Genomic DNA, 16,812 nt, shown 5'->3' with positions numbered 1-16,812 from the left:
AAAGTAGCAGCTTTGAAATGCTATTTGGAGAGCCCTGATGTCACATCTTAGCATTTCTACTACGTACTGGCTACAAGGACTTGGGCACTTGAAGCATGAAATGGTAGCACCCTTTCTGAAAAGCCTTCCTTGATTGTTACTTATAGAGACTTAGGCCAGAGCCCTAAATCAGGCCAGGCTCTTGACTCTCGTTCCCCAGTCTATGCTCCTGCTCTTGTGTGGGCTCCAGCCACACCTGAGATGACTTATCTCAAGATACACCAATCTTATCATGCCTCACTGATGTACATGTATTCCTTTAATCAGATGCCCACTGAAATACTGGTTCAAATTCTACTTTCTCTGCAAAATCTTTTAAAACCAGATTTAGTTATTTCATCCTCCAGACTCCTCTAATTGAATGTTCAAGTCTCTATTATAGCTGTTGCTTAATTCTGTCATCTTTTCACCCTTTGGGAACACATATGCTTGCTCCATCAGAATGGAAGTTCTTAGTGACTCAGAATTAGGTTATTTATGTTTTGACTAACAAGTGATGGGGTAACCAACTCATCCAGTTTGCTGAGGTTTTTCCTGGTTTGAGCATCAAAAGACCTCATCCTGAGAAAGAAACCCTTTAGGGCAAACCAAGGTATACAGCCTCCTAATGTACAGCATAGTTCAACGCCTACAGCAGGGTTATAAAGTGTCACTGGAATAGTCAAGAACTTTGGTTAGCTTTCATAAATGAATCTCTAAAGATTTCTTCACTGTGTGGTCCTTAACCTACGATTCTTGGTCGATGTTACTGTGAAGTATTGAGTATTATATTTCCTTGGTCATCCTATATTGAGAAAATTTGATTATTTCAAGAGATTAAAACAATCTTAAAATAAAATTAGTATTTTGAATATTAAAATGTTATTCTAGTCAGATGGCTAATCTCAAAAGATAGGAGAAATTGAAATGCTGCTGGAAAGTGTTGAGTAGGAGGGAAGAAAAATAAAACAATCCAAGCCTACATTACATAGTCTCTTCATTAAAATGTTATTGGATTCATCCCTTTGTTTCATACCACTGTGTATAATTATAGTACATAAAACCTCCAGATCTTCCTGCTATTAGGCATTTAAAAATATCCATTCCAGATTTTCAAAACAAGTTTTACATATACAGTAATTATATCACACGCATGTGCAACGCTTAGATTATATTTATCATACCACATTAAATTTAGACCATCTCTATTAGGGTTGACTTAATCATTTTCATAATGATGCCCTGGGCATTGCCTAATAGGGCAGGAAGTAATCCTATTTGATGGGAGTTCACAGGTGCTAGACAGACACTTGACTTTGCAACATGTTCTAAAAGAAAAATAGTTTCAGAACTATTGGACAACTGTCCTGCACACATACCTTTGTTACCTTTTGTTATGGTGACACATCTTTAGGTTCTACAGAGCACAGCTGGATGCTGCCAGTGTTGGCAAGTCACACGACATGGTGGAACAAACCACGGATTGAGATTCAGAAGACCTAGGTTTCAGTGCAGTTGAGCTCTCTGTTCTCTGACAAGGAGATAATCCTATCCATGAATTAACTGTGGTGAAAAACTCATAAGAATAATTGTGAAAGTGACTTCCAAGTCATAAAGTTGAGGCACCATAATGGGACATTTTTAATTAGGGGTGCACATCAGATTAACCTGCATGCCTTCCAAAATACAGGTGGGCCCCACTCCAAGGCCAACTGGATCAGAATCTCCTGGGATAGGGATCAGAAATATACTTATTGTTTAAAGGCCCACAGATATTTCTGATTTACTTGCCTTTTTATAAACTATTGGGCCAGTACAAGATCATTAGTTTTCTAGAATGATGGACTTGAAATCAAATCTCTTCCAAATCTCTTAATAATGTTGTGATCTTGAAATATACATTAATATGTTGAGCCTCAGTTTCTCTAGTTTGAAAACTGGAGATATAAACACTTCTTTGTGTAGAGATGTAGGTAAAACATCTAGGTCAGATGTCTGATAAGTAACCTGAATACCTGAAGATCATAAGACAAAAGGGACTGCTGGCAACTGTGGCTAATTGGATAAAGCCTTAATTAAATATATTTTTAAAAATTACTGTAAAGACTGACCTGGTCACACAAAATGTACCTGCAGGCATAACATTTGGGTTTTACCCCTAACATACTGGCCAGTAAATAACCAATTCTCAAGTACTATATAAAATATAAAATCCTGAACTGTCTGAAAGTATGTTTCTATATGTATGTGTAAGATACTGCTAAATACAGGATTATATATTGATTCAGCAAATATTCAGTGCCCATTATATACTTGTAAGTCCAGATAGAGATACTAAAAGAACTAATTCAAAGAGTTTACAGCTGAGAGAGAGACAGAGAGACAGAGAGAGGCAGAAGATAAATTAAAACATGTCCATTACTAACAATACTGATTCTACCAAAACTACATTTCCACGTCTTATTTTTTATTAACATTCTACCCAGGTATTTGTGACTGTCTGAATTCTTATATACAGTTTTTAAACATCGCTAATGACTAGAAATATTTGGAATTTTAAGTAATTGTTTTTAGAAACAGAGTATATTTTAACTAGATTGACATGGTAGTTTGTTGTGAAATAAGAAGGCTAATTAATGCTAAGGCTCCTTCCAGGTTTAAGAGTCTATAATTAGGAAGCAATAAATCGTGGAATCATCACATAAGAGGAACCACTGACCAAATGACTCAGAGTTATTCTTAGAGCTGGCGCATCTCTTCACAGATTTGGGGGAAATTTTCATCATGTGAGATCGTCTTGCAACCTAAAAAGTACAAAGCCTGTCAGCTTTCTCATTCAGTTAAAATTGGACTGTCCCCTGTCATCACAGGTCAGATTTTCCGAACTCATCTAAAATCTGAGCAAAATAATTTTACAAAGCCTACTGCTAACATTTATTTCAAATCATGACTCCTCCACTTTTTAGGTCTGTGACTTAGGCAAGTTATTGCACTTAAGTTTTCGTTTCCTCATCCTTAAAATGGTGATGATCAGAACTGAATAAGACTTGTCATGAGGGTTTAATGAGACAATATTTGTAAAGTACTTAGCAGAGCCTTGGTATATAGAAATAGTTCATAAATGGTGTCTAGCATTTGGATTATCATTTTTGCTGTTACATAACTATGGCCATGTTGTCTTAAAGCTCAGGAATCCTTAACGTCTTCATAATTACCCATGCCAGACATTTTTGCAAGAGGCTTCCCTGCTTGCAAATCCTCTCTCACAGGCAGCCATTCAAGATTAGATATAAACTCGGACCTGACTCAGTCCAAAGCTCAAGTGCATTCTACTTCACCCCAACTGTTATGGAGAGGAATAAATCTTGGGACACACACACACACGAAAAATACTCTGATGTGATAAAGGCCAGCTTCATTAGCCTGGCCACTGAAGACTCCATTATCTGGTTGGAATTTACTTCTCTAGCCTCCCTTCCCCATTTCTCTCCTTCCTTTTTTGCACAGCCTACTCCAGCCCAAACTGACCAGTTATTCCTCATGCAGGCAGAATCCTTCCCTCTTCATGAGTCAACCCCAGATGTTCAGCCTTCTCCCGAATCTCCAAATTCTACTCCATTTCCAGGCTTGGCAACAATGTCGGCCCTTCCAGAATTCTCAAAAAAAGTGCTTGGGCTTTAGACTGAGTCAGACCCGAGTTCATATCTAATCTTCATCCCTGACTAGTTGTATACTGTTGGAGTCTTTAAAAATGTCAGCATCTGTGTCTTGCCTATAAATAAAATTCTATATTATTTAGTGGTAGGAGGATTGACTGCACAAACAAGGAACACAGGCACTAACAACATGTCTCAGGGACATCAGTGGTTACTTCCTGCTTGGAATTATGATCATTTCTTCTACTTGCTTATTTACGGAAATGGTACAGAACCACTGGATCACTATGTGTGAAGAACAATTTGAGCTGGATCTCTAGTCTCATTCCTTACACCAAAATAAATTTTAGATGAATCGAAGTTTTAAATGTAAAAAATGAAACATCAACAACAACAGCAAAAAAATGGAAGAAAAGACAGGTGAGTTTATTGATGAGTTGGAGTGGAAAAGGCCTTTCTAAGCAGGACACAATAATCAAAAGATTGTACAATGAAAAGACTGCCAAATAACTAATTAAAATTTTTCAATGTTCCTACAGCAAACAAACAATATAAAAATAAAAATATATCAAACTGAGAAAATAAATTTTCAACCCATATGATGAAAGGTTAACTTTCTTAATTTAAAAAGAGCTTTTATATATAAACAAAAAATGCTGAATACCTCAATAAAAAAATAGACAAAGTATTTGGTCACGTAGCAAATAAAAGTATTTGATCAGGTAGCAAATACACATGACTAGTTAAGTGTGAAAAGATGTTCCCTTTTGCTAATAAAAATATATAAATTAAAGCAGAGATACAGTTTTTAACCTATTGGAAGGGCAAAACTTAAGAAGGTAGTATGGGATGTTGGTAATGGTTAGGGCTGCAGGCCTTCTCATGTGCTGTTGGGATGGTTCAACTTAGCAAATTTTGTTAAGATAAAAACGGGGCATTCCTGTTAAAAAAAACAAAACAAAACAAAAAAGAACGGGGCATTCCTTTGATTCATTACTCACACTGCTAGAAATTTAGCTTAGAAATAAATTCAAGACCTACACAGTAATAAGCTAGCTGCAAAACATTTTGTAATTTAAAAAAGGTTAGTTAGTTGTTAATAAATGCCTGATAAATGGAGTCATGATATGTACCAAACACGGACTTCTACGCAGTTATTTAATAAAGTATGACATTGATGAGGATATTTCTAACAAATATTAAGTGGGAAAAAACTGATTCCGTTTGTATAAATTGAAAATGTGGGGGTAGGGTGGGTTGAGTGTGCATCAATATACATACACAATGTACATTTTTTTTTAGAAAAATAATAAGAAACTGAGAAGTACCTACATTTAGGGAATCGAACTGAGTGGGGAAGGAGGGGACATGTGGAATAAAGGGATATTTTTATTTTATGCCTTTCTCAACCAGTCGAGGCCCTGGATCTAGTAATCATAACTTTGTATATTACATCTAAATTGTATATACATGATAAACAGCTCATCCATTGCGGGCGTTTGTTCCCAGTTTGTCAGCTAAGACAACTAGAGAGGCCCAAAGTTTTGAGCGCTGGATATAATCTATTAACTGGATTAAGAAACACAATTTGCTATTGTGTAGAAGTTCAAACATTTTTTAAAAAGAAGGGCCTTCACACTGAAAGATTGGAACCACTGGTGATGGGGAGGGATTAAAAATAAAACACATATAACTGTGATGGGAACTCCTTATGTTGTTGAAGAGGAATCAGGAAAGGGTAGGTGTGGCTTTAAGAACGATTTGTGATATTTCAACCCCACCCTGACAAGTGATCTGAAAATGTCGCATATCTACCTTCACGCATCAGCAGTACTTATTTTTTAGAATGAAAACTGAAAACACTGCTTTACACGGAGGCCATTGCCACCTATCTAATCATGTTTATAAATAAATGAAATCTATATTCTAACAGTGAAAATGCAGCTCTGTGAACCTATCAGTCGCTCAAATTTGAATGTATTCAAACTCTCAAACAGTAGAAGAGGTCTTAAGCCTCATGTCAGCCTAACACCCCACCTGTTAACTGTTCGGGGTTCTTTGCACAATCACACTGGGGAGGAGTAGGGCCTCCTGCTATCACTTACGTCATGTATGTGAAAAAGGTGCTCAGGGGCTCCAGGGAATGATTCCGGAAATACTCAAATTCTCTGCATAGCTTTTTTCTCATCTCTGTGTCAATAATGGAAACAGTAAGAGGATTTGTTTGGTTAGCCAAGAAGTTGCCGTAATCAGTGGTCTGGAGATGAATTTTCAGATCTGAAATTAAATGAAACCTCAAATCAGGTTAAATTTTGAACATGCATGAATAACCTTTACAACATTAATTGAAAGTACGGTAACTTTATGACAAATGAATATTTAATTATTATCTTATTAGACCTTAACATAAGGTCTACATGTGATTTAGATTTGAGCATCAATCTCTAAAGCAATAAAAAATTCATGTTAACACAGTCTAGTATGATATAACAATTTTTAATTACCTGAAAAATTCTAGAATTATTTAGCACAGCTCAAAAGAACATAAAAGACCACCTAGTCCAGAGATTGCAAATTGGTTTTACCTGAGCCAACTTAGTCATTTGAAAATAGTGCTAGGAAAACTGTTTGAGGATACTAAGCCTCCATCTCAGCTTGATGGAAAAGAAAAGTTTATTACTAATATTTACCATGGGTATGGGAGGGCAGCCACCAATATCCTTTGACTACAGATGAAGAAGTTGAGTTTCAGCAGGTCTAAATGGGAGTTATATAGTAGTGGAGCTTAAACTAGGAGATGGGTCTCCTTACTCTTGAATTCCAACATCATTTCCATGGGACCATGTTAGATGTCCTTTAAATGGCAATGTTTTTGGTTGCCAGATAATTTAATTGATTTCATTTATTGTCACTTCATCCTGAACAAACCATTTGTTTTCCAGTCCTACACTTCTGTTAATACTGATCCCATCTAACTCTATAGAGTTGGCCCCCTCCCCTTTTCAGATTGCTCATTATAATGTATCCTTCAGCATTAAAATAATAGTTACCAGTGATTGAGCGCTTATTGCATATCAGGCACTGTATCAAGTGTGTATTATCTCATTTACTATTCATGGCAACCCTATGAGTTAGGAATGATTTTTAGCCCCTTTTACAGATAAGAACCCTGAAGCTCAGAGAGCTTAATAGCTTGCTCAAAATCATGTTGATAAATGGACTCAAAGCCAGCCTCATATCTTAAAAGTCTGTAATTTATTGCCAATCAGTTAAATCAGATTATCAGTTGTTCTGTAAAGCCTTAATTCTGTCTGGCAGAATTATTCAATCTCACGCTGAATTTCAAAGTACTTGGATAATATTTCTAGCACAGCTCCTGTCCCAGAATATTATAAAGCCTTAATATGTTAACTCCAAAAATGCAGTTCTGCTTTCTTCGTTATATCTTTTAGTTATATCTTTTATCTTTTGGTTCCTTGTGCAGTACCCAACGTATAAGTGTTCTTAAATATCTGAATATCAAAAATGTCTTTGGGGGCTTCCCTGGTGGCGCAGTGGTTGAGAGTCCGCCTGCCGATGCAGGGGACACGGGTTCATGCCCCGGTCTGGGAAGATCCCACATGCCGCGGAGCGGCTGGGCCTGTGAGCCGTGGCCACTGAGCCTGCGCGTCCGGAGCCTGCGCTCCGCAACGGGAGAGGCCACAACAGTGAGAGGCCTGTGTATCGCAAAAAAAAAAAAAAAAAAGTCTTTGGCACCATCTAGCACACAACTGGAGATAATATAGCATCCTGGATCTTACTGTATTTTTCATTCAAACATTTATTAAGCATCTGTTATGTGCTGTTACCACAGGAGGCCCAAAATGGACAAGACATATTCCTCATCTTCAAGGAAACTCACAATCTGGTGGAGGTAGAGGCATGACAAACAGATGTTGCAAACAACTAAATTCAGTGATAAAGATAAGAACCTTGATATATGGGAACATAGAAAATAAGAGCAAGATGCATAGGGATGAGAGCAAAAAAACCTAGGAGAGTTTCCAGAAGAAGGTTAAGCCAGAGGTGAGCCTTAAGGTGCTATGTAAGAGCACAAGGAAGGCATTCCATGAATTAGTATGGGTATGGTGGGTGCAAGAAACTCAAAACAGTTCAGTTTGGTGGTTTGAAGCACTTAGTAGGAGAGAAGGAGGGGTAAGAAGTGAAGACAGAGAAATAAGCAGGGGCTGTCCCCAGGAAGGCTTGGTGTGACTTCCTTGATCCTGAGGATAACAGGGAGCCCCTGTGGGCTATGAACTAATTGCTCTGTAAGCTGATGGGAGGGTGGATTTGCAGTTAGGCACTCAAGTGGTTCTTGAGTCTCTGAGATTCAGCAGACAGGCATTCTTCCTCAGTGTCTGGAGTAGGTCATGCAACAGAAATGCTCTTCATCTGATTGACTGCAGAATTTAATTGCTCAATTACCTATTTAATTAATTTAAAAAAATCATACTCTTTTGCTATGTCTTCTTTGGCTTTTATTTTGACAGTCAGACTTTTATACAGTTTGACAGTTTGCCTTCTCAGCACTGAGGAATATTTGCCAACAGAAGTGACACAAATGGTATTTCTTCCAAAACCATGGTATATTGCTCATGTGACATATGGTTCTTTTAAGCAAAATAACTTCCAAACCTTTCAGCTGCCAGTGAGATTCTGAAATTAAATGCCTCAAGTGTTTCAGGGCTTCTCTGGTGGTGCAGTGGTTAAGAATCCGTCTGCCAATGCAGGGGACACAGGTTCAATCCCTCGTCCAGGAAGATCCCACGTGAGGTGGAGCAGCTAAGCCCGTGTGTCACAACTACTGAGCCTGCGCTCTAGAGCCCAAGAGCCACAACTACTAAGCCCGCGTGCCACAACTACTGAAGCCCGCGTGCCTAGAGCCCGTGTTCCACAACAGAGTAGCCCCCACTCCCAGCAACTAGAGAAAGCCCGAGTGCAGCAATGAAGACCCAATGCAGCCAAAAATAAATATGAAAAATAAATAAATTTATATAAAAAAAAAGTCTCAAGTGTTTCAGACCCTGTAAGCAATCTTGTAATACTGTGCTTGGTGGAGAGACAGTTGAGATAGAAGGAGCCCTGTCTGACCAGCCCCAAGATGATCCAAGGGACACTTGCAATCAGATCCTAAGAAAAGCTTACGACCTGAAATATTTGCTCAGACAATATCATTATCTGTCAGTAATGACAATAATGCTTACAGTTTTATAGTTTTTAAAATAGGATCACATATTTTTCCTCACATTTCCCTAAATGCTTATCTAAATAGGTATGTGATGAATAGAGCTTTGTGGTCAAATACATTTGGAATAAAAAGACTTCTTAACTGCAGGAACTGAAAGCCTTTAATACATTAATTTGAATGATTTCTTTGGAAAGAGTATGGTACAGAACCTCCCAAGCCACCAGAAATCAACGGAGACACCCACAGAGCACACTTTGGAAAATTACACCCTTTTCTTATCCACAGTAGTGTGTCAAGTGGCTTTTTTTATTCAAATGAAGAACTGTGAGATCACTACCAACTAAATCAATTTTATAGGTCCCAGATGTAATAACATAAAGAGAACAGATTGAGCTATTATAACAAATATCTGAGTATATCATCCAAAGTAGTGTATATGAAATGTGCCCGCATGTGTGTACACAGGGTCATAAAGTAAAAATGCATCTTCTGTGGGTTGCAGTCCACTGGGTTCAGGGAATTATCTGAGATCTCTTGGCCAGTGAGGCAGGACAACAATCTGGTTGTTACCTCTTCTTTATTAATTTGTTGGATAGGTCTTTTTTTTTTTTTTCTGTGCAGCTTCCTGTTGATACTCTATAAAAATGAATGTCCAGATCTTTCACACTCCGGGTAGGTTATGCCAAGGAAGCACCTTCAGAGGTACCTGTGAAGGGTGCTGTCTTTGAGCAGCCCCCTGCCTCTTCACCACACTCTTCTGGCACTGAACTTATGAAAGTTATTTGACCTTTCTGAACTCAGTTTCCTCATCTACAAAATAGGTATAGAAACTATGCTTTTGAGTTGTTGTGGGGATTTTAAAAGATGATGTAGGTGAAGAGACTTTTTCTTCCTCACTTGTACCCATCTACTTCCAAAGTAATTCGATTCAGTTGGCTAAGACTTTGATTTTTATTCTCTAAACCAGAATTTTCTTAAATAATATATTGGAATCTACCATCATATAATTACTCAGATTTTAATAAATATATCAGGATCTATAAAACCAGATGCTTCTTCCTCAATTTTTGCTAATGTACTGCCATTCTCATGGTGATAAAACTTCAAGTCCTCTTTGATGCTTTATTAACTCCAAATCCCCTGCATTGTTCCTTAATATCTTCCTGTATTTCCTCTCCTTATATCCCCCATTTTGAATGACCATATCATAAACCTAGCTCACCGTGGCAATCTCTTAATAGATTCTCCCAGACTTGTTTCTCTCCATGTATTCCATGCCTCAAAGAATATTTCCTAAGAAATATTTTGATCTTATAATGATCCTATAAGTAGCTTGGAACTACTGAGTTTTAGGCAGATTAAAAGCAACTTGCATAATATTTGCAGAGTATTTTACCACTGACAATGATTTTATTATACATTATCTCTCAACCTTAACAATAATCCCCATCTCATAGATGAAGAAACCGGGCTTCCCTGATGGCGCAGTGGTTGAGAGTCTGCCTGCCGATACAAGGGACACGGGTTCGTGCCCTGGGCCGGGAGGATCCCACATGCCGCGAAGTGGCTGGGCTCGTGAGCTATGGCCGCTGGGCCTGCGTGTCCGGAGCCTGTGCTCTGCAACGGGAGAGGCCACAACAGTGAGAGGCCCGCATACCGCCAAAAAAACAAAACAAAACAAAACAAAAACATGGATGAAGAAACCGATGCTCAGAGAAATAACTTGTTCATGTTTTCTATGCTTACAAGTATTTGACTGAATATTCAAACGTACCTCCTCATCCGATATTTTGAAGCTCCATAATTAGACTTTCAAGGGCCTTCAAAAAATTTCCCAACCTAAATTCTTGCCTTATTCTCCAAGTATGCTAGTATTGCAGCCAAACTGCTTTACTCCTCACCCATATGCTTTTATTGTTTTCTATCTATAGTTCATTAATTCTTCCCAAGAACCTAGAATGTCTTGCCATATCAACTCCCCTCCACCCACCTCCTATGCCTTATCTCACTGGCATTTTCCCAACCTACTGTCTTTCAAGATTTGGTTCACTTTCAAATATATTTTCTATTTATAGGTTTAAACTCTTCTTATATTTTTAATTGTTTTATTTATAGAATGAATATTTCCAAAACAAACCAGTGCTTTTGAAGGCAAATAGAATCAGCTACTTAGAATCATATACCAAACACCATTAACCATAACCAAGAAATGGAAGGATTATTTTAGGAATTCCAAAGTCCAGCAGAAGAGGGTAAATTAATTCTTGTTGTATATACACTGCGGTTCAGGGGGTGTTCTTATGACTTCCCAGGAATTCTTATGGTTTACAGTTTACAAAACATCTTCAGAAATTTCTAACTCCCCTGGGAACTGGGAGTTAGGCCAGGGAGATACCATCTAAGCATCAGATAAGAAAGCACCATGACTAAAAGTTAAGCAGCTGGCTTAACACCCCAGAGCCAGAAAGTAGAAGAGCCAGGACTTAAACTCAAACGTGCAGACATTTCTAATGTGTATTTTCAGATTCTTACTATGTGCAAAACATAGCCTTGGGCTAGAGAAGCTAGGAGACAAAAAAGTATATGGTATGGTTTCAACCCTTAAAAAGAAGTCTTTTTTTTAAAAAAATTCAGTTTTATTGAAGTATAACCAACAAATAAAATGGTAAGACATTTAAAGTGTACATTGTGGTGATCTGATATACATTTACATTGTGAAAGGATTCTCCCACCTAGTTAATTAACACCTCTGTCACCAGACATATTTATAGTTTCTGCCCTTAAGGCTTAAATTTAGGAGGGGATAGATTCATTTATTCATTCAGGAGGTAAGCCCTTAACTGATAATTCAGGGGACTAGATAGATAAACGAGACAAATGTCCTGCGTCAGGGTGACATACTTACGCAAATATCACAGATGCTACACAGAATTAGGTCCATTACAAGGCACAATAGAGCACAAAATTGAGAGTAGTCAATTCTGTCCCAATAGGGATACAGTAGAAAAGGGTTTATAGAGAAATTGACTCGGAAGTGGAGACTTTAAAGAGGAATGGGTGTTCTCCAGGAAAGCAGGATGGTGAATGGAATTTGTGGCTGAAGGAATAACTGTAGAAGGGCAGAAGGGTTCTGAGGAAATGCTTACCAGGTAGAGATAGGACAGAGTGCTTCAGCTTTTAAACTGAGTGAAGTTTATTCTGCCTAACGAAAGTATTTTTGAACAGAAAAGTGATGGTATTGTATATGCATTTTTAATACAAGGCAGAGAAAATAAGTACTATAATTAGAGGTACAAATAATGTCTAAAGGAGCTTGGTGAAAGTCCTTTGAAATAAGAGTCTTCCTTCTATATGAATTTTTTAATTTAAAAATAGGTAGTAAGGGGACTTCCCTGGTGGCACAGTGGTTAAGAATCCGCCTGCCAATGCAGGGGACACGGGTCCGAGCCCTGGTCGGGGAAGATCCCACATGCCACGGAGCAACTAAGCCCGTGCGCCACAGCTACTGAGCCTGCATGCCACAACTACTGAAGCCTGTGTGCCTAGAGCCTGTGCTCCGCAACAAGAGAAGCCACCGCAATGAGAAGCCTGCATACCGCAACGAAGAGTAGCCCCTGCTCGCCACAACTAGAGAAAGCCTGCACGCAGCAATGAAGACCCAACGCAGCCATAAATAAATAAAATTTAAAAAAAAATAGGTAGCAGGTATAAATACAGGTAAACAATGAAAGGTCTCCTACTTGCCACCTACCTATCCACCACCCCCACCACTCATTACTAGCCCCAGTAAATTACTAGTTTTAGTTTCATTTGAATCCTTTCACAGTTTCTTTGTATCGAGACAATCATATAGAAAATATATTTTAAATGTATCTGCCTTTTTCAGTAAAGAGTATCCGTATGCTACACAGTTCTTCCCCTTGCTTTCCTCACTTAATACATCTCACCTATCTTTCCATATCAGTCCTCTTAGAGTGTGTGTGTGTGTCCTCATGCTTTTTTCTTTTCTTTCTTTCTTTCTGTTTTTCTTTTCTTTCTTTCTTTTTGTAGCTGCAGAATATCCCATTACGTGACTGTTCCATAATTTATCTAACCAGTTCCCTGCCAATGGACATTTTATTTGTTTTTCATTTTCTGCTATTCCCAACAATGCTACATGAAGTACCAGGTCAAATGTACATGCATTTGGAACTTTGAGGCCCAACTGCTATCATTAAGGGATTCTTATTTTTTCAATATTTTTATTCTCTAGAGTTGGAGCCCTTTTAGGGCAGGGACTATTTCTTTTCCATCTTTACTTCCTTGGCTCTAAAGGGAAAGTGCTTAATATATGAATTAATTCCCATATGAAGACACAGTTGGAAAGTAATGAAGGTCATGTCCCTTGAAAAGGAAATAATTGTTCGTGAGCTATAATCACCTCCTCTCATCCCCTTCCCAAAAATGATGGCAAAGAGGACGAGGTAAATGCTGGGTCCAGAGCGATCTTACCACACCCTGAGAGCCAGAGATCACTTTCACCATAAATTTTAGAAAAGGCTATTTCTTACTAAATTCTAAAGCTCTGAAGTATTCATTTTACCACTTTGTCCTTTTTCTGAAGAAGAAAGAATACTTACAAAGTCTTGTTTGTAATTAAAAAAAAAATCTGATGAAAATAGCAATGTTGCCATGAAAAGACATGGAGGGTCTTCAAAGGTATGTCACTAAGTGAAAGAAGCCAGTCTGGAAAGGCTACATACATACTGTATGATTCCAATTATGTGACATTCTGGAAAAGGCCAAACTAAGGAAGCAGTAAAGTGATCAGTGGTTGCCGGGCTGGGGGTCAGGGAGGGGGAGAATAGTCAGAGTATAGAGGAATTTTAGGGCAGTGAAAATACTATGTATAATACAATAGTGGTGGATACACGTTATCCATTTGTCCAAACCCATAGAATGTACAACACCAAGAGTGACTGAATTGTCAACTCTGGACTCTGGGTGATTACCATGTATCAGTGTAGGTTCACTGATTATAACAAATGCACCACTCTGGTACGGGATGTTGATAAGGGGGAGGCTGGAGTAGGGGTTATATAGGAAATCTCTGTCTTTCCTCCTTAATTTTGTTGTGAACCTACAACAGCTCTAAAAAAAGTTTTAATTAAAAAAATTAGCAGTGTTAATTCTTCTAAAGACTATTTCATGTCCCTTTAACATTATTATTTTGGTTCAAGTTAATTTTAAAGAACTTGTTTTAAAAGTTACTTTTAAGAATTTTCTATGTGAATATAGCCTCCAAGCAGTACCATCGACACAGGCCATGTGAACTGGCTTCCTCTCCTGTCCCCTGGAAGGACTGAGTCACAGAGGGTCCTAGTGACTGGTTCAGGTCACTGTTAGTCAGGGTCAGGCCTTGGAGTGGATGAGTATTTCTGACCACACTCACACAATCATAAAAACTAGGATTTTTCAAAGCTTTTCTGGACAATTTTCATGTTTCTCTCTTCCAAATTTACCTGAAACCTTATATGTTCCTGGTAAGTGGTTCTAAAACAACTTGTTGGTATCAGGACACTTTTCTTTTAAAGACTAGAGGACTTCAAAAGACTAAAGGCAAATATAAGCTTTGCCAAGTTAGCTTTCCTTTACAGAAAATGCTTCAACACATAATACTATCCTGACACTGTTTTACCTACTCTTCTTTACCCATAATTTGTATGGTGCATATTATGTAAGAAAGTAAACAAATCCTAAAATCCTTAACTTCTGTCTCAATGAGTGTCGTTGAGTTCTTCTCTTCATGTCTTAAGCCAGCTCGGAAGGTGGCTGGGTTTCTCTCCCATTCACACATGCAACAGTTGCACTGCTTTTCACAAGTGATTTATTTCGCAACATCTTATAAAATAAACAGGCAGGACAGACATTATTTTCTATATCAAAATGGAGCTGAGGGCTTCCCTGGTGGCGCAGTGGTTGAGAGTTCGCCTGCCGATGCAGGGGACACGGGTTCGTGCCCTGTTCTGGGAAGATCCCACATGCCGTGGAGCGGCTGGGCCCGTGAGCCATGGCCACTGAGCCTGTGTGTCCAGAGCCTGTGGTCTGCAATGGGAGAGGCCACAACAGTGAGAGGTCCGCGTACCACAAAAAAAAAAAAAAAATGGAGCTGAGAGCAACATGGACCTATTCATGTATCTTCCATTCATGCTCAGGAGGCAGACATTTTAGTGGAAAAGCAGATGCAGATGTCTGCATACCCCTCCCCTGACAAGGTGGTTAGATTAGTCACAGCCACTCTAAGCCTCAGAGTCCTCAACAGTTAACTGAGGAGATGAAACCCTTACTTTATTTAGATTGATTTTCTCATGCATCATTATAACCTATAGTTTGATGGCTCATATTCAATATTCCTAAGAGTCTCCGAACAGATTGGCAACAGATTCAAACACAGTTGTAAAACGAATGGTTGAAAAAAATATATATATTAATGGGAGGAAAGAAAGGTAGAAACCATGAGATACAATGACAATAAAGCAATGGTGTATATAAGAGAGTTTCTTACTCGGGGTTCAGGATGACTTCAGGTGGTCCATGACCGCCTGATGTTATATGGAAAATTCTAAATGTATGCACCTGTGTGTATTTTTCTAAGAAGTTCATTCTTTGGGTCTTCAAAAGGGTCTGAAACCTTTCCTTCTCCCCCAAACTGAAGCTGAGGGTGGTTTTTCTCTGAATTCTTTAGTGAGCTGGCTAAACCTTGCTTTGTATCATGAAGACATTTCACATATTGTTTATGTTTAAATTTGCATTCCTCAGCCCATTTAAAAGCTTGACTGAAAACTATTGAGAATTCATTCAAATGGCTTCTCTCAGAAGCATTCATTATGCTCTGTGTTCACTAATTTTTTCTACCTTAATTTATGCTGATTTTATATATATGATTAGCATTCTCTGGACACCAAACTCCTAATTAAATATGCTGAAGTGATTTAGGATTTGAGATTATATTGCAATTATTTGTAGCCAACAGAATTAGTTATCATCTACAAGATTTGTCTAGCTGTTTCCATTGCTAATGAAAGGAGAGGGTCTCCCTCAACTTGGGCAGTTCTGCCTTAACTCTGGCTCTAACTGGTCAGAACCATAAGGTGACCTCAGGAACATCGGCCCTACTTGAGAAGCTTGCAAAGTCACCTCTGAGTTTTTGTTTTATTTTGCCTTCTAATACTCTTCCTGGCAGTCTTGATCCTTAGTGCTTTCTTGTTTTTTCTAGAATAATCTAGAAGTTTTAAAGCACACTATTATTGACATTATATTAATTTTATAAGCATGTTTCAAAGTAAACAAATGTAGTGTTTTTAATAATAAAAATACTATATATTTAAATGTGAAATCTTTGGTAAGCCTTTGAAAATACTGTAGCTTAAAGATAATTCCCAGGGACTTCCCTGGTATTCCAGTGGTTGAGAATCCATCTTGCAATGCAGGGGATGCTTGTTCAATCCCTGGTTGGGGAACTAAGGTCCCACACGCAGCGGGGCAACTAAGCCTTTGTGCTGCAACTACTGAGCCCATGTGCTCTGGAGTCTGTGTGCCACAACTAGAGAGAAGCACACATACCACAACTAAGACCCCACGCAGCCAAAAAAATAATAAATAAATAAATATTTAAAATAAATAATTTTTTTTAAGAAAAAGATAATTTCCAGAATTGGGGGGGGGGAGGAATGAGGAGACGGATACGAAGTGTTGATTATACAAGATGAATAAGTCCTAGAAATCTACTGTAGCGCTCTACTGTACAGCATAGAGCCTGTAGTTTACATACACACACACACACACACACACACACACACACACACACACACACACAGAGTAATAACAGAGGGCAGGAGGAAACCTCTGGAGGTGATGGATGGGTTTATGGCA

General features: G+C 38.4%; 1 protein-coding gene across 1 annotated transcript in view; it reads right to left on the bottom strand.

Moving 5' to 3' along the window:
• The window catches only part of ATP6V0D2 (ATPase H+ transporting V0 subunit d2), a 47,414-nt gene that overhangs the window by 29,171 nt on the left and 1,431 nt on the right, over nt 1-16,812 (bottom strand). The window contains exon 2 of the mRNA XM_060127946.1: nt 5,780-5,951. Within this exon, the coding sequence (XP_059983929.1) occupies nt 5,780-5,951 (172 nt within the window). The remainder of the gene's footprint in view (nt 1-5,779; nt 5,952-16,812) is intronic.

This window comes from Lagenorhynchus albirostris, chromosome 17 (genome assembly GCF_949774975.1).
Source record: "Lagenorhynchus albirostris chromosome 17, mLagAlb1.1, whole genome shotgun sequence".
Classification (NCBI taxonomy): Eukaryota; Metazoa; Chordata; class Mammalia; order Artiodactyla; family Delphinidae; genus Lagenorhynchus; species Lagenorhynchus albirostris.
The sequence above is the reverse complement of the archived record's forward strand: the minus strand, read 5'-3'. Positions and strand labels throughout refer to the sequence as shown.